Source organism: Coregonus clupeaformis, chromosome 33 (assembly GCF_020615455.1).
Source record: "Coregonus clupeaformis isolate EN_2021a chromosome 33, ASM2061545v1, whole genome shotgun sequence".
NCBI classification, from domain to species: domain Eukaryota; kingdom Metazoa; phylum Chordata; class Actinopteri; order Salmoniformes; family Salmonidae; genus Coregonus; species Coregonus clupeaformis.
In genome coordinates, this window is record NC_059224.1 from 27,433,015 (window position 1) to 27,459,192 (window position 26,178).

General features: G+C 43.5%; 1 protein-coding gene and 1 pseudogene across 1 annotated transcript; both read right to left on the reverse strand.

Moving 5' to 3' along the window:
• Nucleotides 1-358: 358 nt before the first annotated feature.
• LOC121548740 lies at nt 359-1,864 on the reverse strand (annotated as a pseudogene).
• A 3,689-nt stretch (nt 1,865-5,553) lies between these two features.
• LOC121548941 (protein unc-93 homolog A) lies at nt 5,554-13,316 on the reverse strand. The gene is made up of 8 exons (XM_041860617.2): nt 13,105-13,316; nt 12,611-12,792; nt 8,001-8,230; nt 7,674-7,796; nt 7,367-7,578; nt 7,103-7,238; nt 6,600-6,731; nt 5,554-6,507 (listed from the first exon to the last, which is right to left on the reverse strand). Exons 1-8 carry the CDS (start codon nt 13,192-13,194, stop codon nt 6,203-6,205), a joined length of 1,410 nt encoding a protein of 469 aa, XP_041716551.1. The 5' UTR covers nt 13,195-13,316; the 3' UTR covers nt 5,554-6,202.
• Between the last annotated feature and the right edge of the window lie 12,862 nt (nt 13,317-26,178).

Below are 26,178 nucleotides of genomic sequence, written 5' to 3' on the forward strand. Positions count from 1 at the left end.
ACACAAAAAACTGTTGGTACAGGTTGGTCTCTTAGTAGTTGCAGATGTACTACTGACTAACCACCTTCAAAGACTCTGACATATGATATAATTGGCTCTGGAGACTTCCAGTTGCTGTGAACATCAGCAAAAATCCAAAGAATCAGTTAATGACAAAAACACTAAGAATCTAAGAAATCCTGTGTATCCAGACGCATTTGCAGACACTTGAAGATCGATCCTTTGGACTGGAAAATACATATACTTACAGCCAAGTGCTAATCTTAAATATCTGCTCAGTAATCAATAATGGATTTAAGGAGTTACTTACGTAGAGTAAAGTTCCTTATTAACCTTCATGGATATTATGAATGGGGTTTCACATCATTTTTATTGTAAAAAGCATCTCACATATGCTGATAGATAGCCAATAGTGTGGCTAAGTACATTTTACAATGCAGTCATCATGGAGACAATGTTCACAATGTTTTATCACTGTCTGTCATTTTCCTCATTGAGTTCTGTGCTCTTTATCTCCAGTTTCGTATCGATAGTGTCACCGCACTTGGTGTAGGGCTCTTGTATTCACCATATTCCACTGAAAAACAAAGTGTCACTGAGAGCAGCAGAACTTCAAAAAGGATGTATAGCTTGGTATTCACACAGAGAAAATGGCTACAGGCAAATGCGATTGCATATCCCACAGCCTCCCACAGGTGATAGTTGGCAAATGCTGCCTCCTGGCCATGGAAGAGAACACCGTAGAGTGCTGAAAAATATATAACGAGATAGTTTAATCAAGCTCAAATCATTAATTGTGCCTTGCTTGTAATGTGTTGATATGTTTCTATGGAAGGATCTGTATGCAAAGATACAGTAACTAACTCACCATTGGTTTGTGTCTGACACACAGCATCTGCCATGCTCGAGAGAGCAGGAAACACAAAGAACACAGGCAGCTGGTCTGGGTGAGGCCTCCCGAACAACAGAGCCAGGATACAGGTAAACTGGGTGGTTGTGGCTGCCAGAGGAAAATTACAGTATTTATATGGCCAGTGATGAGTCTTACAGTATTGATATTGTTAGATCTCACTAAAATATATAACTCAGGTCTTACCCAAAGCGAAAAGAGCTTACCTGTCCAGAATATTGTGACAGATGCCCAAACACGTAGGAAAACAGGGAACTTGTGGCACCAAAGCAAATCATCACATATCCAACTAAATGTATTCCCAATGCGCAGGTCAGATATTCCTACGAGACATAAACAGAATCACTTCAGTACCTTCTGGTATCTCTAAAGAATATAGGGTTGTTATTAGAGTACCTTGATGTACTGCCCATAGAGAAAACCCAACTCCAGACCAATGTAGGCAGTGACTGGGATCAAAAGCACCTGTCGCCTATCATTTAGCTGTTTAAACGTGGCCAAGAAAGTGCTGCAGAATGGCTCCTTATTGCTCCTAAACTCAAGGGTCATATCTCAGTCAATGTTATCCAGAAACACAGCCACTAAGAGCATGGCCAGCAAACCCACACCTGCAAAACCAAGACACAATTTGATTAAAACTGCATTATGAAACACTGTATGTTGGCATCAGAGTGTGCACTAATCTGTCTGGTGGTCTGGTGGAATTGCCTGGGGCCTCACTGAAGTTCCCACAGCTACCCACTCCACAGAACTGCAGATCACTCCCGCTGATGTTGACTGGAGAGAAATACAGCAGTAAAGACAATGAAACACAATTTGTAGCGAGAAAAGGCACAACTCACTGACACAGCATTTCAATGCAACATAGAATTTATGAGTCAATAGTGTAAATGAGTCAATATTGTGAATTACATACAAGATGTAGCTTTGTAGCAAAGTTATACCATGCCACATTTTGCCTCTACAGTGGAAACCCATAAAGCAGCAGTAGCAGTTAATTTTTACTTATTTCCCCCGACTGCTGAAGACTGGTACAACAGAAACAAGATCCCAAAGTACTGGTTTATCACATCTCTGCTTGTATTCTACCATTTATGGTGAGATAGGTGCTTGTAGCTGACCATGAAGGAGATTCCCCTAATCCAAGGATTATTGAAGTGGGGAGCTGGGTTTCCCTAAGAGAGACAAGGCAGCACAGTATAATATAGTACCGTACAGTGAGAAATCAGTAGACTTAATAGAGTGGTTGTGTGTCCTATTGGGGATGCATGTGCATTTAAGTTTAGGGTCACACAATGGACACTAAGGCATTTCAGATGAACCTTAACATATGCATCAGGAATATTTACATTACTTACTATGTGGGCATTAGTGATATGATTTTTTCAGGTTTGGCAGTAACCATTTATTACCATAGCATTTCTCCTATCTCTTCAGTAAATCTCAGCACTGTCTCTCTAAAAATGACTGCTGAGCTTAGTTGTGTTCTTGTGTTGTTATGTAACTCTAGTATGATATATCTTGTTATCAGGTTTGATCATAAATAAAGAGCCAATAATTTTTTACAAGCTAGGAGTGTGTAGGTGTGGACATTTTGTCACAAAGCAAAGCCACATCATTCTGTACATAACATATGATTACGTATTTTTCAGTAATAGCTTTACCATCCTGGGTAGAAGTTCCCAACTGTGTACACAACATTGCATCCCATCGCAGCAACAATGGTCCATGTGCAGCCCAGGTATTTTATAACCAAGAGGGCAACAAACATGGAGGACAGAATGATGGAGGCAAACTGCACACTTGCTGAGACCACACCTACTCCTTCTTCAGCGTTCAAACTGCTCTGTAACATAGTAGTTAAAGAGAACGGACAAAGTCTACTCCTACAGCTTTTATGAACAGCTCAGTTATGGAAACCACAGTAATTGTCAGGATGTCAGTGTGATGCGGTAGGACGAAGTCAGGCGCAGGACACAGAGCTAAATCGAAAACGTACTTTACTCGTAGGTAACGTAAATAACATAACCTCCACGCAGGGAGGAAACAAACCCTCTCACCAGATAACAACCAAACATGAACAAACACGCACAACATACAGTGGGAGCCAGAGGGTTAAATAGGGAAGTAATTAATACCTAATGGGAACCAGGTGTGAACAATAAAGACAAGACAAGTAGAACACAGAAACATAGATCGGCAGCAGCTAGTAAGTACTCCGGTGACGACGAACGCCGAAGCCTGCCCAAGCAAGGAGGAGGAGTAGCCTCGGCTGAATCCGTGACAGTAATAGTTATTACATTGACTGGGATAGGCCTATTTGTTTTATGTATAAAGCTTTAAAATGCATTTGAAGTCATTGTCTATATAAGTGAATATGTCATAAACAATAACATATTAGAGATTCCTACAATACTGATAAAATAACAGATATTGCTCAAATAATTACTGGTTTGGCATACAGTTGAAGTCGGAAGTTTACATACACCTTAGCCAAATACATTTCAACTCAGTTATTCACAATTCCTGACATTTAATCCTAGTAAAAATTCCCTGTCTTAGATCAGTTAGGATCACCACTTTATTTTAAGAATGTGAAATGTCAGAATAATAGTAGAGAGAATTATTTATTTCAGCTTTTATTTCTTTCATCACATTCCCAGTGGGTCAGAAGTTTACATACACTCAATTAGTATTTGGTAGCATTGCCTTTAAATTGTTTAACTTGGGTCAAACTTTTCGGGTAACCTTCCACAAGCTTCCCACAATAAGTTGGGTGAATTTTGGCCCATTCCTCCTGACTAAGCTGGTGTAACGGAGTCAGGTTTGTAGGCCTCCTTGCTCGCACACGCTTTTTCAGTTCTGCCTACACATTTTCTATAGGATTGAGGTCAGGGCTTTGTGATGGCCACTCCAATACCTTGACTTTGTTGTCCTTAAGCCATTTTGCCACAACTTTGGAAGTATGCTTGGGGTCATTGTCCATTTGGAAGACCATTTGCGACCAAGATTTAACTTCCTGACTGATGTCTTGAGATGTTGCTTCAATATATCCACATAATTTTCCTTCCTCATGATGCCATCTATTTTGTGAAGTGCACCAGTCCCTCCTGCAGCAAAGCTCCCCCACAGCATGATGCTGCCACACCCGTGCTTCACGGTTGGGATGGTGTTCTTCGGCTTGCAAGCAACCCCCTTTTTCCTCCAAACATAACGATGGTCATTATGGCCAAACAGTTCTATTTTTGTTTCATCAGACCAGAGGACATTTCTCCAAAAAGTACGATCTTTGTCCCCATGTGCAATTGCAAACCGTAGTCTGGGTTTTTTATGGCAGTTTTGGAGCAGTGGCTTCTTCCTTGCTGAGCGGCCTTTCAGGTTATGTCGATATATGACTCGTTTTACTGTGGATATAGATACTTTTGTACCTGTTTCCTCCAGCATCTTCACAAGGTCCTTTGCTGTTGTTCTGGGATTGATTTGCACCAAAGTACGTTCATCTCTAGGAGACAGAACGCGTCTCCTTCCTGAGCGGAATGACAGCTGCGTGGTCCCATGGTGTTTATACTTGCATACTATTGCTTGTACGTGGTACCTTCAGGCGTTTGGAAATTGCTCTCAAGGATGAACCAGACTTGTGGAGGTCTACAATATTTTTCTGAGGTCTTGGCTGATTTCTTTTGATTTTCCCATGATGTCAAGCAATGAGGCACTGAGTTTGAAGGTAGGCCTTGAAATACATCCACAGCTACACCTCCAATTGACTCAAATGATGTCAATTAGCCTATCAGAAGCTTCTAAAGCCATGACATCATTTTCTGGAATTTTCCAAGCTGTTTAAAGGCACAGTCAATTTAGTGTATGTAAACTTCTGACACACTGGAATTGTGATACAGTGAATTATAAGTGAAATAATCTGTCTGTAAACAATTGTTGGAAAAATTCCTTGTGTCATGCACAGAGTAGATGTCCTAACCAACTTGCCAAAACTATAGTTCGAATCCAGGCTCTGTCGTAGCCGGCCGCGACCGGGAGACCCATGGGGCGGCGCACAATTGGCCCAGCGTCGTCCAGGGTAGGGGAGGGAATGGCCGGCAGGTAGCTCAGATGGTAGAGCATGGCGTTTGCAACGCCAGGGTTGTGGGTTTGATTCCCACAGGGGGCCAGTATGAAAAATAAAAAAAGAATGTATGCACTCACTAACTGTAAGTCGCTCTGGATAAGAGCGTCTGCTAAATGACTAAAATGTAAATGTAATAGTTTGTTAACAAGAAATGGTGGAATGGTTGAAAAATGAGTTTTAATGACTCCAACCTAAGAGTATGTAAACTTCCGACTTCAACTGTATATGCATGCCTCAGTATAATTCTACCAATAATTACCTGTAGATTCAGAAGGCTTCCAGTTGCAGTAAACAACAGCAAGAATCCAAAGGATACAACCAAGAAATGTTTCATACTTCGGCCCATTTTGGTTATGGTTTTGCGTGTCGATATTCAACAGTGGTTGTGAGTCAGGGATTAATACAGCAGTTTATGATGTGCAATCTAATATAAACTCAGAGTAGCTACACTTTGGCCCTGAAGTATGTCAATTAGTTTCACAATTTAGTTCATAATTTATGAAAAAAAATGAGTGCCTTGTCACAGTTTTATGTTCTTTTTTTATTTCCAGACACCATCATAAGCAAAGCACACCATAAGTATTTCACTGAAAGGTAAATCAGTTGTTTTTGTTGAACATTTGCTAGTGGTTGAAGAAGCACAGTGCCACCCTGAATAATCTCATGATAAGCCAAAAACAATTATGTTAGTGGCAGTTTCATTATGCGTGACGACCCTGCTGTGGTCCACCACTCGTGTTGTTGACACAAAGACTTGGGACTGCAGAATAACTGGTCTTTTAAAGAGTTTTAACTCTATGGTAGATTAAAGTTTGTAATCTGCTTCATTAGTGACTTTCAGTACTGTATTCCACTCTCGGTTACAGTTTAGCATAACACAATGTAATTTGAATTCAACGTAGCAGCCATGACATAAAAATAACATAAAAAACTCTATTGATGTTTAAATGAAAATTGTATAGGAATTCTGCATAAAAAGTGCAACCAGAGAAAATGAATACACATAATTCAGGGTCAAGATCGTGTGAGAATAATACATTTATAGAGATCCCCAAAACCTCTCATTTTGTCATACAAGAAAAGTCTCCCATTGGGGTTGGCATATGACAGTGGCAGAATCACTGGGTGTCATTCCCTCACATACTGTACATAACAAATCCATGTCTTGTCTACAAGCTGGTCTGACTGATGATGTGATTTCCCTTTGCGGAGTAGTTTTTGTCTGTGACATTTGTATAGTCTGTGTCGTATATTCCCTCCTCCACTGGAAGAGTAGGATTCTTGTGTTCTTGGTACTCCACCCACAAATAGGTTACCATGGAGAGGATCAGAACTCCCAGGAGGATGTAGAGCTTGATGTCCAAACAGATGAAGGTACTGTAGGCGAAGGCTATAACGAATCCCAGGGACTCCCACATACGGTAGTTAGCAAAAGCTGCCTCTTTTTGTCTGGGGAAGAGTACCCCGTACAGTGCTGCAAACAAGAACAAAACCCCTGTTACATCAGTTCTGGACAAAATGTTTGATGTACCTAACATGTAATACATAAATGATATCTCTACTCACAGTTGGTTTGTGTCTGCCACACAGCATCTGCCATGCCCCAGAGAGCAGGAAACACAAAGAACACTGGCAGCTGGTCTGGGTCAGGCCTCCAGAACAGCAGAGCCAGGATACAGGAAAAGTTGGTCACCGCAGCTGTAAGAGAGGTGAGTAGTGAGTGATTTGACTATATATGTGTCTTATAGAGATGTAAGATCTTAATTTGGTCACCCTGTTGCAGGTGAACTTTCCTGCAATGCAGGAAATGTAAAACTTGTAGTAGTGTATTTGAGGTTTAAAAAGGCTTCTGAAGTTTGTAATTTCCACTTTGAAATATCAGACTTGATTTTCCCTTATGAAAAATGTATTAACCCCTACAAAAATGTCCATTAATTATAATCCACATAATAATTCACATGTCCTGTTGCTGCAGGATTATTTTCCTGCTGTAGCAAACCGGCTCAAATTAAGATCCACAACTGTATACCAATGAAAATGGTCATGTTTTATTGGAAAGCTCTTCTTACCCAAGCAAAACAGTGGGGCTCTTCCAGTGTATTCTGCCAACCTCCCAAACATAAAGGAACTTAACGAATTTGCGGCTCCAAAACATATCATCGCATATCCAACATAATGGATTCCTAAAGCACAGGTCACATAGTTCTGCAATGGAAGCACAACAAAGGAAGGTCACACACATCACTTTTAGCCATTCTTACGTTGATTAAGAATTATTCCATGTTGGATTCCTAGTGGCAAAGTATGAACCATATGTCTTGTTGTCACCTCACCTTTGTGTATTCACCGGAGAGGAAACTCTGTTCAAAGCCACTGTACATGGTCAAAGGGATGAGAATGACTAATCTCTTGTCCTTCAGGAGTGTGAACGTGGCCAGGAAGGTGCTCCAGAATGGTTCCCTGTTGCCCCTGAACTCCCGGGTCTGATCTCTGTCTATGTTATCCAGAAATACTGCCACTATGATCATGGCCAGCACACCCACCCCTGAAACACAACAGTTACACACATTGAACATAGTCGCAGCAGAACATTTCACTAGCATCAACCTAGAACACTGAGAAACAATAATACGTTCTTACCAATATAGCAGCCAACTAGCGTCCAAACCAATTGTTGTGCTGGCTTTTTGGTCGTGGTGTTTGCATTGATATCAGCGCACACGCCTGCACCACAATATTGTAGCTCTTCCTCAGAGATGCTAGCTAGGAGGACATAAAGATATCTTTATGACAGATAGTACCATAGAGGATGATTGGCCAAGAACAAGTGTCATAAATGTACACCACACATGATTGACTTTAGCCTAGTCTTTAACTTATAAATGTTACGACTTTCACAAACAAGTTGCATTTGTTTTGTGTGTGCATGTGTACGTACGTGTGTGTATGTGTGCACTTCCTTCTTACTTATATTTGTATCTGACCCGAATATCAACGACGACATGAGGTTTCCCCATACAGCCGAAGACTGGAATATCAGGAAGAATATGCCAAAGTACTTATTGATCACATCCGCTGCCTTCTTGTTTTCGTTAGGGGCCTGCCGGTTGCCGCTGATGGTGAGAAGGGTACACTTGGCAGACCAGAGTGGAGACCCTCCCATACCCAGGATCACAGAGGTGGGTATCAGAGTGTACCTGGAAGAGGACATTGATATGGTTAGCATCAGACACTCTGCCTACAGTTTATAAGCTTAAACCTATACTGACAGGCCAGGCCAGGAAGCATGGCAGACAGAGGTAGGATTCATACAATGTGTGTAAACAACTTTGCCGATGGACACTACTCTCATATCATTTATTTAATTAACTCACATTAGAGAAATATAGTAATAATCCCAACTCTACTTGTTAATAACAAGTTAATACACACACTCACATTACACCTTCACTCATACACTCATTACTGAAGCCACACACTTATATCCACACGCACACACCCCCTCACACCTATTACTGCTTTTAAAATCGATTTATTATTAACATTATGCTGCTGTTCATTGATTAACGATTGCCATTACCATTAGTATCTATCTATTTATCTTGCTACTGGTCACTATTACTCCTGTTTACATGTATATATTACCATTAGTATACTACCATAAGTATTTATATACTGAACAAAAATATAAACACAACATGTAAAGTGTTAGTCCTATGTTTCATGAGCTGAAATAAAAGATTCCAGAAATGTTCCATATGCACAAAAAGCTTATTTCTCTCAAATGTTGTGTACAAATGTGTTTACATCCCTAGTGAGCACTTATCTTTTGCCAAGATAATATATCCACCTGACAGGTGTGGCATATCAAGATGCTGATTTAACGGCATGATCATTGCACAGGTGCACCTTGTGCTGGGGACAATAAAAGGCCACTCTAAAATGTGCAGTTTTGTCACACAACACAATCCCACTATTGACATGCTGACTGCAGGAATGTCCAACAGAGCTGTTGCCAGATAATTTAATGCTAATTTTGCTACCATAAGCTGCCTCCAATGTTGTTTTAGCGAACTGCAGACCACGTGTAACCACGCCAGCCCAGGACCTTCATATCCGGCTTCTTCACCTGCGGGATCGTCTGAGACCAGACACCCAGACAGCTGATGAAACTGAGGAGTATTTCTGTCTGTAATAAAGCCCTTTTGTGGGGAAAAACTCATTCTGATTGGCTGGGCCTGGCTCCCAAGTGGGTGGGTCTATGCCCTCCCAGGCCCACCCATGGCTGCGCCCCTGCCCAGTCATGTGAAATCCATAGATTAGGGCCTTATTAATTTATTTCAATTGACAGATTTCCTTATATGAACTGTAACTCAGTAAAATCGTTGAGATTGTTGCATGTTGCGTTTAGATTTTTGCTCAGTACAGAGAGAAAATACTGGGGCCGAGAGACTGAAAAACAGCTTCTATCTCAAGGCCATCAGACTCTTAAATAGCTACCACTAGCCGGCCTCCACCCAGTACCCTGCCCTGTACATAGTCACTGTCACTAGACGGCCACCACCTGGTTACTCAACCCTGCACCTTAGAGGCTGCTGCCCTATGTACATATACATGGAACACTGGTCACTTTAATAATGGAACACTGGTCACTTTAATAATGTTTACGTACTGTTTTATCCACTTCATACGTATATACTGTATTCTAGTCAATGCAATCCTATTTCACTATTGCTGTATATATGCTATTCTATCCTGCGTATTCTTCAGATATACTAAATATTCTATCCACATACTGTCCATAATGTCTATACATCCCATCACATATATATATACTGTATATACATATACACTGCTCAAAAAAATAAAGGGAACACTTAAACAACACAATGTAACTCCAAGTCAATCACACTTCTGTGAAGTCAAACTGTCCACTTAGGAAGAAACACTGATTGACAATACATTTCACATGCTGTTGTGCAAATGGAATAGACAACAGGTGGAAATTATAGGCAATTAGCAAGACACCCCCAATAAAGAAGTGGTTTTGCAGGTGGTGACCACAGACCACTTCTCAGTTCCTATGCTTCCTGGCTGATGTTTTGGTCACTTTTGAATGCTGGCGGTGCTTTCACTCTAGTGGTAGCATGAGACGGAGTCTACAACTCACACAAGTGGCTCAGGTAGTGCAGCTCATCCAGGATGGCACATCAATGCGAGCTGTGGCAAGAAGGTTTGCTGTGTCTGTCAGCGTAGTGTCCAGAGCATGGAGGCGCTACCAGGAGACAGGCCAGTACATCAGGAGACGTGGAGAAGGCCGTAGGAGGGCAACAACCCAGCAGCAGGACTGCTACCTCCGCCTTTGTGCAAGGAGGAGCAGGAGGAGCACTGCCAGAGCCCTGCAAAATGACCTCCAGCAGGCCACAAATGTGCATGTGTCTGCTCAAACGGTCAGAAAAAGACTCCATGAGGGTGGTATGAGGGCCCGACGTCCACAGGTGGGGGTTGTGCTTACAGCCCAACACCGTGCAGGACGTTTGGCATTTGCCAGAGAACACCAAGATTGGCAAATTCGCCACTGGCGCCCTGTGCTCTTCACAGATGAAAGCAGGTTCACACTGAGCACGTGACAGACGTGACAGAGTCTGGAGACGCCGTGGAGAACGTTCTGCTGCCTGCAACATCCTCCAGCATGACCGGTTTGGCGGTGGGTCAGTCATGGTGTGGGGTGGCATTTCTTTGGGGGGCCGCACAGCCCTCCATGTGCTCGCCAGAGGTAGCCTGACTGCCATTAGGTACCGAGATGAGATCCTCAGACCCCTTGTGAGACCATATGCTGGTGCGGTTGGCCCTGTGTTCCTCCTAATGCAAGACAATGCTAGACCTCATGTGGCTGGAGTGTGTCAGCAGTTCCTGCAAGAGGAAGGCATTGATGCTATGGACTCGCTCCATCCACCAACGCCACGTTGCACCACAGACTGTCCAGGAGTTGGCGGATGCTTTAGTCCAGGTCTGGGAGGAGATCCCTCAGGAGACCATTCGCCACCTCATCAGGAGCATGCCCAGGTGTTGTAGGGAGGTCATACAGGCACGTGGAGGCCACACACACTACTGAGCCTCATTTTGACTTGTTTTAAGGACATTACATCAAAGTTGGATCAGCCTGTAGTGTGGTTTTCCACTTTAGTTTTGAGGGTGACTCCAAATCCAGACCTCCATGGGTTGATACATTTGATTTCCATTGATAAGTTTTGTGTGATTTTGTTGTCAGCACATTCAACTATGTAAAGAAAAAAGTATTTAATAAGATTATTTCATTCATTCAGATCTAGGATGTGTTATTTTAGTGTTCCCTTAATTTTTTTGAGCAGTGTATATATATATATATATATATATATATATATATACTCCGGACTCCGACATTGCTCGTCCTAATATTTCTATATTTCTTAATTCCATTCTTTTACTTTTAGATGTGTGTGTATTGTTGCCTGTTGTTATGTATTACTGCACTGTTGGAGCTAGGAACACAAGCATTTCGCTACACCCGCAATAACATCTGCTAAACATGTATATGCGACCAATACAATGTTATTTTATTTGATATTCCTGCTACCAGTCACTTTTCAGCTCTGTTTACATGTACACGGAGTGTATAAAACATTAGGAACACCTTCGTAATATTGAGTTGCACCCCCTTTTGCCCTCAGAACAGCCTCAGTTCGTCGGGCCATGGACTCTACAAGGTGTGGCAAGCGTTCCACAGGGATGCTGGCCCATGTTGACTCCAATGCTTCCCACAGTTGTGTCAAGTTGGCTGAATGTCCTTTGGGTGGTGGACCATTCTTGATACACATGGGAAACTGTTGAGGATGAAAAACCCAGCAGCGTTGCAGTTCTTGACACACTCAAACCGGTGCGCCTGGCACCTACTACCATACCCCGTTCAAAGGCACTTTAATATTTTGTCTTGCCCATTCACCCTCTGAATGGCACACATACACAATCCATGTCTCAATTGTCTCTAGGCTTAAAAATCCTTCCTCCCCTTCATCTACACTGATTGAAGTGGATTTAACAAGTTACATCAATAAGGGATCATAGTTTTCACCTTGATTCACCTGGTAAGCCCTAATGTTTTGTACACTCAGTGTATATCTTTCTACCAGTCACTTTGTATGTATAAACGTACCCCTGCACATTGAATAAAGTACTGGCACTGACCTGTATATACAGTACTTGCATTCTCGTGCATCTTCAAAATATATCGTACTTCTTGTGTGTTTTTTAATTATATTTTCTATTATTATCTATATTCTTATTGTTATTATCAGCGCATTGTTGGGAAAGAGCGCTCAAGTAAGAATTTCACTGTACTGTTTTACACCTGCTGTACGCTGTGCATGTGGCTAATAAACTTTTAAACGTGAAACTTAATTTTGCTAAGCCAAATTGTTTACTCATTGGGGTACTAGGGAGGTACATGCTTTTTGCTCTTGAATCATGAAGAAGAAACACAGCTTGTTGATAGCTGTAACAGTAAAGGTCTGAAGAGATTTTGGACAGTTTTGCGTTACCATCCTGGATAGAGGTTTCCAATTGAATAGGTCACATAGCAGCCCATGCCGGCAACAATAGTCCATTTGCAGCCCAGGTTTTTGATGAGAATGGGTGGCAGGAACATGGAGGACAGGATGATGGAGGCATAGATAACACTGAGAGATGTCACCCCCATCCCGTCCTCGGCATTCAGACTGCTCTGTAACACAGGAAAGGGATGGTGCCATCAATTATCAAGAGCCAGAAATTAAAGTGTTGAATTTGATTGAAGCAATTTTTTTATTTTTTATTGGTCATTTAGCAGACGCTCTTATCCAGAGCGACTTACAGGAGCAATTAGGGTTAAGTGCCTTGCTCAAGGGCACATCGACAGATTTTTCACCTAGTCGGCTCGGGGATTAGAACCAGCGACCTTTCGGTTACTGGCACAACGCTCTTAACCACTAAGCTACCTGCCGCCCAATTCAATTGGAGCAATCGCCCAAGATCTATAGTATGTTGAGTTTCCTACCTGTAAACTCTGAAGTCCTCCATATGCTGTGAACAGAGATAAAAATCCAATGGATACAACCAGAACATTTTTCATATTTCGGTCTATCATGTCTGAAACTTTGAAAACCTTAAGGTTTTGTCTCTAAGTGAAAGGTATATTTCAGATTACAACTTCACCAGACGGTTGTCAGGGATTGTCAAAGCAAAGTCTCATGCTAAAACCACTGTGGGACCTGATATATTTAAGCTGGCTGAGTAAAGGACAAAGTTCATCCCAGTCGATAAAGTGTTCGATACGTGGAGTGTTATGATGAAGAGTTCTTATCAATAGGCATTCTTATCAATCATTAATGGACAGTATCCATGGGCGTTTTCTTAGCTCCTCTCCAGTTTAACTATTTCCTACACCACTGTATCAGTAGTTTAGACATGTTGGCTAAGATGTGGCAGATATTAGTAAAGCTAATGACCACTGAGTCATTTTACTAGCATATTAGCTACTGTGTGTTATTGGTAACAGGGTTGGGATAAATTGAAAATTGGGATTGATCCCAACCGCTGGATTTAGGGCTCCCATTACATCTTAATTGTGAATTTGTCAATATGTTTTGTTTACTTTGTTCTGTTTCACTCTCAAGCGTATCGATAATTACCCAGTTTAGTTCAGCTGTGCGTGAGGAATGCATTCCACTCAGATGAGATACCAGTAAGCAAAGGTTTACTGCCTGTTATGGGAAAGGCTTTTTATGGTAAAATGACAGGGAAATTGAGTCCTCTTCCTTATTATCTTTATAACACTATCACTAAAGTCCTTTGAGTGCCCAAAGGGAACTGTGACATTAGGTAGATCATGATCTACACTCTTAGAAAAAAGGGTTCCAAAAGGGTTCTTCGGCTGTCGCCAAGGGACAGTGGAAATTTGGAGACTGGAAATTGGCCGCAAAAAGCCCAAACAGATATCATATTTGACTAAAACATTATCAATTCAAACCTTGCTTACATTTGTATACAATCACGTGTCTCTCTCTATTATGCGTGAGAATACTTGTAAACAGATTTCCTAAATTAAAATCACTTGGAGCTGATTTCCTGGTGTTTGTCCAGTCTTTCATGTCCAAAAATGAAAATTCCAACAACAACAAATTTGCTACGAAAACTTGGGGGGCCAAATAAAACAACCCGCGGACTGCCAGTTGGGGACCCTGATTGATCTAATCTTTCAACCTAGTAAAAATGTATTTAATTTCACATATTGCCCGCTACAGTACCACTGACTGTGACCCACTTAAGGTCAAGATATGTAGAGCATGATTCACAGTCAATCAAGTCTATTAGCATATGTGATAATGCGTCACCATTTATCAGGAAAAGGAATGTTTTACGATAAATGGGCGTTGTGAATGTGGCCAATTTGATAGTACAACATTGACTACTACTACTTCTTCTACTACTCACGGCAGTTGAAGACCAAATGCTGTTGGTTATACACAGAGTTTACAAAACATTAAGAACACCTGTTCTTTCCATGAGATAGGCTGACCAGGTGAATCCAGGTGAAAGCTATGATCCCTTATTGATGACACTTGTTAAATCCACTTTAATCAGTGTAGATGAAGGGGAGGAGACAGGTTAAAGAAGGATTTTTAAGCCTTGAGACAGTTGAGACATGGATTGTGTATGTGTGCCATTCAGAGGGTGAATGGGCAAGACAAAATATTTAAGTGCCTTTTAACTCGGTATGGTAGTAGGTGCTAGGCGCACCGGTTTGTGTCAAGAACGCTTTTCACGCTCAACAGTTTCCCGTGTGTATCAAAAATGGTCCACCACCGGTTCGAGTTCAGGCGACGATGTGGCGAGGAGCAGCAGTTCAGGACGACAATGCGCCCAGGTCCAGCCCCATGCAACCCCCGGCCTATCCTGGTGAAATTCTTACGATACTGTCACGTCTACTCTGCGTGCGACGTCGCCGGAATACTAACCACCGGTCCTGGGATTACGCACACCTGCAGATCATTATGATTCAAACCTGGACTCCATTACTTTCCTCATTACCTCCCCTTTATATGTCCCTCCCTTACGTTTGGTCCTCAGTCAGTATTGTTCCTGTGTTTATGTTGTCTCGGTTCATGTTTGTTGTTTTATTAAACGTTTCACCTGCACCTGCTTCTCGACTCACAGCGTCATTGTTACAGAATACCGACTCCAACCATGGAAGCAGCAGGAAATTCAAATATCTCTCAGACGGTTGATGAACGGGGTTATCTTCTACGTCAACACCATGACCAGCTGGCACAACTGGGATCGGTTATGGAGAAGGTTCTTCGCAGTGTGCAATGTCTCGAACACACCCAGGAGGCTACTCTACAACCAGTCGACCCAACGAGGCAGCACATCAGCCCATTCAGCAACCCGCTCAGGTCAGCGATGCCCATTTATCCCTCCCGGATAAATATGACGGTACACCATCAAAATGCCGTGGCTTCCTACTTCAGTGCTCTCTCTATTTTACGCATCAGAGGGGAGCTCCCACCACCGAGAGGTCCAAGGTTGCCACAGTGATTTCTCTGCTGACTGGGCGGGCGTTGGAGTGGGCTACGGCCGTCTGGGAGAGAGGAGAGGAGGAGCTTGATTCTTATGAGGGGTTCATGGCTCTGTTTAAATGTATTTTTTATCATCCCCCAGAGGGCAGAGAGGGAGGTGAGCGGCTACTGCAATTACGACAGGGTAACCAGACGGCTGCTGAGCACGCGCTCACCTTTCGGACAGTTGCAGCATCCAGTGGATGGAATGAGCCGGCGCTTCGTACGCTATTTAGAAGAGGTTTGTGTGAAGAGGTCCAGACGGAAATGGCCTGTCGCGACGACAACCTCTCCTTGGACGCACTCATTGCGATGGCAATCCGTCTGGATAACCTACTCTCATCGCTTCTCTCCCTCCCTCAGTGAACACTCGGAATCAGAGTCTGAACCCATGGAGGTAGGGGTCACTCGTCTCCCCGCGGCAGAGCGCCGCAGATGGATACAGCTGGGGCTCTGTCTGTACTGTGGAGAGGAAGGGCACAAGCTCCAGAGGTGTCTGGCATGTCCGAATCCGGGATCCACAAGAGCAGAGGGACAGTCACGTGATCTTCCACCCCCTAGGGCAGGAGTGAGTATTCCATCTTCATCACTGTCTACTAGGCTCTTTTTGGTGTCCACTACACTATCTGACTGTCCCTTGTGTACTGTGTCTACAGCGTTAGTGGATTCCGGTGCCGCAGGGAACTTTATTAACCAGATTCTTGCCTCCTCTCTTAACATCATCTCATACCCGCTCTCCTCTACTTTTCCGGTTCAAGCCCTGGATAGTCGGCCTTTAGGATCTGGAACCGTCACCCACATCACTCAACCACTCACCCTCACCATGGAGTCCATTCATCAGGAGAACATTCCCTTCTTCATTACCAGTGCACCAGTCCACAAGATTATCCTCTGCCTCCCTTGGCTTCAACGCCACAACCCTACCATCTCATGGTTGAGAATGAGAATTACAGACTGGTCACTCGAATGCCGGAGGACCTGCTTCCCTGTCCCCTGTGGTTCCACGTCGGTTGAGAGTCCTGTGGTTGCCCTTCAGCCCAACATCCCAGAGGTAAATCAGGACCTGCGGGAGGTATTCTCCAAGACCCGCGCCACCTGTCTTCGTCCTCATCGCCCCTGGGACTGTGCCATCGACCTGCTTTCAGGTTCTGCGCCTCCGCGCAGACGCATCTACCCCCTGTCGGTGGCTGAGACCCAGGCCATGGAGGATTACATCCAAGAGGCGCTCCAACAAGGTTTCATCTGCACGTCCACTTCCCCTGCATCGGCTGGTTTCTTCTTTGTGGCCAAGAAGGATGGAGGGTTACGTCCCTGCATTGACTAGAGGACTCAACGAAATCACCTCAAAGTATTGGTACCCTCTCCCATTGGTGCCGTCAGCCATCGAGCAGCTCTGTGGGTCCCGGTTCTTTAGCAAACTGGACCTGCGGAGTGCATACAATCTCATCCGCATCCGGGAGGGGGATGAGTGGAAGACGGCATTTAGCATGATGTCTGGTCACTACGAGTACTTGGTAATGCCAAATGGCTTAGCCAATGCTCCGTCAGTGTTCCAGGCATTCGTTAACAAGGTGTTCAGGGACACGCTCGGCCGCCAGGTGGTCGTGTATATCGATGACATCTTGATCTACTCGTCTACCTTGGAGGATTACATAATTCACGTTTGAGCAGTCCTGGAACACCTTCTCGCCAACCACCTGTTCGTCAAGGCTGAGAAGTGCCAATTTCACCAGAGGACGGTGTCCTTCTTAGGCTACCAAATCAGTCCGCAGGGTGTGAAGATGGACAACAAGAAGGTAGATGCAGTCAGGTCATGGCCAGTTCCAACCACCTTAAAGGGGTTACAATGGTTTTTGGGGTTTGCCAACTTCTACCGCCGCTTCATCAGGAACTTCAGCTCTGTCACCGCTCCTCTCACCTCTCTCCTTAAAGGAGGGCCCCGTAGGTTGGTGTGGAACCCAGCAGCCGAGGAGGCCTTCTGTCTACTCAAAGGACGTTTCACCTCCGCCTCAGTACTCAAACACCCAGATCCCACGACATCCTTTGTGGTGGAGGTGGACGCTTCAGAGGTAGGCGTGGGGGCAGTTCTGTCTCAACGACATGGTAACCCACAGAAGTTGTACCCATGTGCGTTTTACTCTAAGAAACTGTCCCCTGCAGAGAGGAATTACGACGTCGGTGATTGTGAGCTGCTGGCGGTGAAGTTGGCATTAGAGGAGTGGAGACACTGGCTGGAGGGCGCCAAGGAACCATTCGTCATTCTCACCGACCATCGGAACCTGGAGAACATACTGACAGCGAGGAGGCTGAATCCGCACCATTGCTTGGGCCCTTTTCTTCACAAGGTTTGACTTCACGCTGACCTTTCGCCCAGGTTCAAAGAACACCAAGGCCAATGCTCTGTCCCGTCTCTATGATTCAGGGGAGGGTCCTGTCCAGAATGCGCCCATAATTCTATCCTCCTGAGTCATAGCTCCTGTGGTCAGGGACGTAGATGTGGACATCCGCCAGGCTCTGGAAAGGGAGCCCACACACACTAATTGTCCTCCGGAGCGCATTGACGTCCCCACAGGTATAAGGGATCGGCTGCTGACCTGGGCACACACAGCTGTCGTCGCTGGACAGCCAGGTATTTCTCAACTACCCAATCCATCTCGGGGAAATACTGGTGGCCCACCTTAGCGCAGGACATCACTCGCTATGTCAACTCCTGTTCCGTATGTGCTCAAACCAAGTCCCCCCGGAACGCTCCAGCAGGGAAGCTCCTGCCACTTCCCGTGCCTCAGCGACCCTGGTCACATCTATCCATTTACTTTGTAACCGATCTCCCCATCTCTGATGGTTTTACCACCATTTTGGTGGTAGTGGATAGATTTTCTAAGTCCTGTCATTGAATCCCTCTTCCTGGTCTCCCCACTGCTCTCCAGGTCGCTGAGGCACTCTTCCAGCAGGTCTTCCGGTATTATGGCCTTCCGGAGGACATCGTCTCTGACTGTGGGCCCCAATTCACATCACGAGTATGGAGGGTTTTCATGGAGAAGCTCGGGGTCACAGTCAGCCACACTTCCGGGTACCGGTCTCAGTCCAACATTCAGGTGGAGAGGATGAACCAGGAGCTGGGGAGGTTCCTGAGGAGTCAGCCGGCCCTGGCCCCGTAGACCCCGGGCCAGTCCAAAGCTCCTGCGGTTAATGAGTGGTTCCGGATCGCAGCAAGGAACAGGCAGACCACCACCGCAATGAAACCCCTGTGTTCCACCCTGGGGATTGCATCTGGCTTTCTACCAGGAACCTCCCACTCCGCCTGCCCTGCAAGAAACTGAGCCCCCGGTTTGTGGTGCCGTTCAAGGTTCTCCGGAGGGTCAACGAGGTGACGTATAGGTTACAGCTTCCCAGTCACTATCGTATCTCACCCTCTTTTCATGTCTCCCTTCTCAGGCCGGGGGTTCCTGGTCCCCTAGCTGAAGCTGTCCCACACGACACCCCCCCACCCACCCTGGACATCGAGGGGAGTCCGGCGTATGCTGTCAGATCCCTACTGGACTCCCGGTGTCGTGGGGTTGGCTCCAGTACCTGGTGGACTGGGAGGGGTATGGCCCAGAGGAGCGGTGTTGGGTTCCGGTGGAGGACATTCTGGATCCCAAAATCATCCGTAATTTCCACCTTCGCCACCCGGACTGACCCGCTCCTCGTCCTCGGGGTCGTCCCTTTGGCTGGTGTTGTCCTGCTGCGGGAGCCGCGCGTCAGAGTGGGGGTACTGTCACGTCTACTTCTGCTCCTCCCCGCCGGAATACTAACCACCGGTCCTGGGATTCATCATTACGCACACCTGGCATCCATCATTACGCGCACCTGCAGATCATTATGATTTATACTTGGACTCCATTACCTTCCTCAATACCCCCTTTACATGTCCCTCCCTTATGTTTAGTCCTCAGTTGGTATTGTTCCTGTGTTTATGCTGTCTCGGTTCATGTTTGATGTTTTATTAAATGTTTCACCTGCACCTGCTTCTCGACTCACAGCATCATTGTTACAGATACACCGACAGGGAGAAGGTCTGGCTCAGAGCTAAAGAGCTCAGGACTTTTCACTGGAAAGGGTCAAAGGTGGAGTTTTTCCCTGACTTTTCCAAGGTGGTTCAGGACAAGAGAAATGCGTTCACAGAAGTGAGGCATATGTGCATGAAACGGGTACTGAAATACTTGTTGCAATGTCCCGCCGTGTTCTGGGTTACTGTGAGAGGATCACTATGTCGTTTCACAGACCCAAAGGAGGCAAAGAAGTGTGTCATGGACGTCAATGAAGCCTAACAAATTGAGTAGCGTGGAAGGCTATGGAAGATCTGCATGGTGGCAGTGGTTCATCACGGATGGACAACCATTTTTCTTTAATGTTGTGAGTAACAGTCTCATTGAGTGTTTATGCTACAAATGCTGCCTATAATTTATCTTTCTGGTTTACAGTTGACGTCATTATAGTACTAGATTAAGCAGGAATATAGTCCAAGCATATAATTACATTTACATTTACATTTACATCATTTAGCAGACGCTCTTATCCAGAGCGACTTACAAATTGGTGCATTCAACTTATGATAGCCAGTGGGACAACCACTTATTTTTTATTATTAATATAATTGTTTTATGGGGGGGTGGGGGAGGGGGGGGGATAGAAGGATTACTTTTATACTTACATGTATTATGGTTATAGTGGGGATAAACATATATTATTTTAAGTTTTCACTCTAATAACAGCAATAGTGGGTCAATATAGGCCATAACAGGCGTGTTTGTGCAATGCGTGATGAGCACAACCTAAAGTGTTAGTCAGTTTATTTTATTTTATCATTATTATGACAAATACCGGTCTCCCTTTTGTGTTTGACCTCAGCTTACATCCCTGTCTTTTGGAATTAGACAGTTCATGTATCAGTCTAGATGAGACAATCAGGTCCCTGATGCTTTTTTTAAGATACATCCAAAACTGTTCTAACCAGGACCTCAAAAACTCAAGAAGCAATTAAAACACTGTGTAAAGATGCTGGGCTTTATGATATATGGAGATTGATCAATCCAACCGCTCAAGATTACACATTCTTTTCAAATAGGTACACTGTTTATTCATGCATCGACTACTTTCTGATCTCACACTATCTCATAGATAAAGTGGGTGCTTGCAGTGTGGGCACGATAGCTATGACAGATCATGCACCCATTGATCTGACTGTTGGAATAGGAGAAGAATGAAAAATGTAAAGGTTGGCGATTGAACACCAGCCTTTTACAGTACAAGGCATTTTGTGAATTCCTTAAAACACACATTACAATATTCTTTTAAACAAACAAAAATAGTGCAAAACAGGTACATGTCTTGGAAGCTTTTAAAGCTTACATACGCGGAGAAATGATACAACAATCAGCTACTATTAAGAAACGAGATAAACAGAAAATGTAGAAACTTGAGAAACTTGAAACAGAGCTCAAAACGCTGGAGAGGGAATGTTAGTCCAATCCTAACAACATTTCTCTGGTAAATCTGACTAAAACCAAATACGAGCTGAATACTTTATTCAGTAAAAAAGCTGAATATTCACTGTACAGGCTGACGCAGAGATGGTACGAATCAGGTGAAAAGGCAGGAAAACTGTTGGCCAGTCAATTGAAATCTAGAAAAACAGATCGGCAAGTATGTGGAATCAGAAATAAGACAGGCAAGCTGATTACCAATCATAAAGAAACAAACAATATATTTCAAGACTTCTATCAGGAACTTTATACTTCAGATGGTCCTTTAGATATGCAGAAAACAGAGGCGTTCTTTCCGAATTTGAACCTTCCTAAACTAACAGAGGAAGACAGGAATTGGCTCGACCGCCTATTACTTTGGAGGAATTGACCGAAACTCAGTGGTAAAACTCCTGGGTTGGATGGGATACCCAGTGATTTCTATAAAAGGTTTGCAGAGCAGCTTAGCCTAGAAATATTGAAAACATTTAACACATCGATTGACACAGGTGAGCTCCCACCTTCTATGAGTGATGCAGTAATCACCCTAATCCTCAAAAAGGGAAAGGATCGCCATGAGTGTGGGAGCTACCGTCCAATTTATTTGATAAATTGTGATGGAAAGTTGTTTACAAAACTTCTGGCTATGAGGGTAAATCAAATTATTAAGAAAATCATAAATCCAGACCAGGTGAGATTTGTAAAGGCAGAACTTCCTCTGATAATCTTAGACGCCTATTGCATGTCTTGTGGAAGGCAAAATATTTGGATACTTCAGTGGCAGCCTTATCCCTAGATGCAGAGAAATCCTTTGATAGGGTGTGCTGGGACTACCTGCATTATACAATAAATACATTTGTATTTGGACAAGGCTTTCAGAATATTATTAAACTTATGTACAATGACCCCACATCCATAGTAGTCACTAACGGACTACGATCATCTCCATTTTCAGTAGGACGAGGCACGAGACAAGGTGACTGTCTCTCGCCTCTCCTATTCATCATAGCATTAGAACCATTGGCCGAAGCCATTAGGCTGCATCAGTCAATCAAAGGGGTTAATATGGGAGGTAGGGAGAATAAACTACTGCTTTATGCAGATGACATATTACTACAGAGATATCGGGCTATAAAGTAAACTGGACCAAATCTGAAGTAATGCCCCTATCAAAACATTGTCTGAGAAATGACTTCCTCAACTGGAGGTTTCAATGGGTCTCTAAAAACTTGAGGTACCTGGGGATCACTTTAAATTCTGGTCTAGAGAACATGATTTCTGAAAACCTTGACCAACTATTGAACAAAATTCAACTCCAGTTTAAGAGCTGGGATAAGCTACAAATCTCGTTATGGGGTAGGATACAGGTTATAAAGATGGTCATAGCTCCTTAACTGAATTACGTCATCAGCATGTTACCACTATCCATACCTGTCAATACTTTTAAATCCATAGACAAAATGATTACTGAGTTTATTTGGGCCGGTAAAAGGGCCAGGGTGAAACTAGCGAGATTACAGGCAAAGACTGAGAAGGGAGGATTAAAGCTCCCTAACATGCAATTATATCAAGAAGCCTTTGTAGCTGCCCAAATAGGCTCTCTCTTTATTGAGAACTCAACTAGGCCAGATTATTTGTCAACAAAAATTGGGACTGCAGAATCCAATAATGTCCCATACTAAAAATATATGGAGCCAGATTCAGAAGAGAGAGAGGTCTTTCTTGACAAGCTCTGCTTCGTTATGGAACAACCCTAAAATGAAAATCGGGGGACACATGGTTTTCTGGAAAGATTGGTATAGACAGGGGATAAAGAACATTGGTTGTCTGTATCAACAAAACACTTTTACCTCTTTTGAAGAACTAAGGTCCAAGTATAATTTACAGAAACAAGACTTTTGGCGATATCTCCAGCTTAGAGATTGTATGTTTAAGGTAGGACAAAACAACAACAAATTCCCACTACATTCCGATATAAGTGTTAAGATAGAAATCCTATGCAAATTACCACATACCGCAGGGCTTATATATATAGCCACCTTATAGGTGCATTTAATGGAACTTGTAAGGGCCTAAAGGCCATCTGGGAAAAAGACTTGGAGGTAACATTTGGAGAGGAAAAATGGAATATACTAGTACAACAGATGCTCCTCCCTATGAGAGATGCCCGGTCCAAGCTGATTCAATTTAAAGTGTTCAGTAGGATTTATTGGACTCCTCTGAGGTTGAACAGAATGGGTTTGATAGAATCCAACCTATGCTGGAGATGTCAGTCAAGTACAGGTGACATGATCCATATGTTCTGTAACTGTCTAAGCTTGCATACCTCTTGGCAGAAGGTAATGGAAAAGATTGGGGATATTCTGGGTACCACAATACTAGCAAATTCTGCTTTGTTATTACTGAATATCACTAAGGATATTGATAGACTGAAAAGCTCATGTTTAAACTTGCTAAAAGTTGCTCTAACCACAGCCAAAATAGTCATATTGAGACACTGAAGGGAGAAGGACCCTCCCTCATATAAGAAATGGTATGTAGCCTTGGCAGAAACAGCTTTGTACGAAAGATTGATTTATAAAATGAATGGTAAACTCGAAACCTTTTCTGACATCTGGGGACATTTTCTCTCAGAGATAGAAAGTGAAAACAATATGTAATGGTCTGATAGACTACAGACATACAGTTGAAGTCGGAAGTTTACATACACCTTAGCCAAATCAATCAATCAATCAATCAATTTTATTTTATATAGCCCTTCTTACATCAGCTAATATCTCGAAGTGCTGTACAGAAACCCAGCCTAAAACCCCAAACAGCTAGTAATGCAGGTGTAGAAGCACATTTCAACTCAGTTTTTCACAATTCCTGACATTTAATCCTAGTAAACATTCCCTGTTTTAGGTCAGTTAGGATCACCACTTTATTTTAAGAATGTGAAATGTCAGTATAATAGTAGAGAGAATGATTTATTTAAGCTTTTATTTCTTTCATCACATTCCCAGTTGGTCAAAAGTTTTCATACACTCCATTAGTATTTGGTAGCATTGCCTTTAAATTGTTTAACTTGGGTCAAACGTTTCGGGTAGCCTTCCACAAGCTTCCCACAATAAGTTGGGTGCATTTTGGCCCATTCCTCCTGACAGAGCTGGTGTAACTGAATCAGGTTTGTAGGCCTTCTTGCTCGCACACACTTTTTCAGTTCTGCCCACACATTTTCTATAGGATTGAGGTCAGGGCTTTGTGATGGCCACTCCAATACCTTGACTTGGTTGTCCTTAAGTCATTTTGCCACAACTTTGGAAGGATGCTTGGGGTCATTGTCCATTTGGAAGACCCATTTGCGACCAAGATTTAACTTCCTGACTGATGTCTTGAGATGTTGCATCAATATATCCACATCATTTTCCTTCCTCATGATGCCATCTATTTTGTGAAGTGCACCAGTCCCTCCTGCAGCAAAGCTCCCCCACAGCATGATGCTGCCACCCCCATGCTTCACGGTTGAGATGGTGTTCTTCGGCTTGCAAGCAACCCCCTTTTTCCTCCAAACATAACGATGGTCATTATGGCCAAACAGTTCTATTTTTGTTTCATCAGACCAGAGGACATTTCTCCAAAAAGTACGATCTTTGTCCCCATGTGCAGTTGCAAACCGTAGTCTGGCTTTTTTATGGTGGTTTTGGAGCAGCGGCTTCTTCCTTGCTGAGCAGCCTTTCAGGTTATGTCGATATAGGACTTGTTTTACTGTGGATATAGATACTTTTGTACCTGTTTCCTCCAGCATCTTCACAAGGTCCTTTGCTGTTGTTCTGGGATTGATTTGCACCAAAGTACGTTCATCTCTAGGAGACAGAACGCATCTCCTTCCTGAGCGGTATGACGGCTGCGTGGTCCCATGGTGTTTATACTTGCATACTATTGTTTGTACAGATGAACGTGGTACCTTCAGGCATTTGGAAATTGCTCCCAAGGATGAACCAGACTTGTGGAGGTCTACAATGTTTTTTCTGAGGTCTTGGCTGATTTATTTTGATTTTCCCATGATGTCAAGCAAAGAGGCACTGAGTTTGAAGATAGGCCTTGAAATACATCCACATGTACACCTCCAATTGACTCAAATGATGTCAATTAGCCTATCAGAAGCCATGACATCAATTTCTGGAATTTTCCAAGCTGTTTAAAGGCACAGTCAACTTAGTGCATGTAAACTTCTGAACCACAGGAATTGTGATACAGTGAATTATAAGTGAAATAATCTGTCTGTAAACAATTGTTGGAAAAATTACTTGTGTCATGCGCAAAGTAGATGTCCTAACCGACTTGCCAAAACTATAGTTTGTTAACAAGACATTTGTGGAGTGGTTGAAAAACGAGTTTTAATGACTCCAACCTAAGTGTATGTAAACTTCCGACTTCAGCTGTACATACAGTAAGGGAAAAAAGTATTTGATCCCCTGCTACTGTCACGAATTCCGCCGAGGCTGCTCCTCCTCCTTGTTCGGGCAGGCTTCGGCGTTCGTCGTCCCCGGAGTACTAGCTGCTACCGTTTGATGTTCTCTGTGTTTGTTTGGTTTTGTCTGTTTGGTGCACCTGTGTCTTATCCTGTCCTGATTATGTCACCTATACGTTTCCTTTGGTTTTGTTTGTAGTTGTGTGTTGTTGTACGCCTGTCCGTTTAGGTTTTGGATTTTGCATTCTTGTTATTAAGTGTATTGACGCACTGTTTGGGCATTGCTTATGTTTAGTGTTTTACGCACTGTTTTGCGTATCGCTCGCCTCCGTTATTTGAGGCCCTTTATTTTGTATTGTCATTTGCTGACAAGTAAAGTCTGTTTGGACTAAGCTTCTGTGTCCTGCGTCTGACTCCAACACCACATCCACCTCAAAACACTGACAGCTACGTTTGCCCGCTGACAAAGACATGATCAGTCTATAATTTTAATGGTAGGTTTATTTAAACAGTGAGAGACAGAATAACAACAAAAAAATCCAGAAAAACGCATGTAA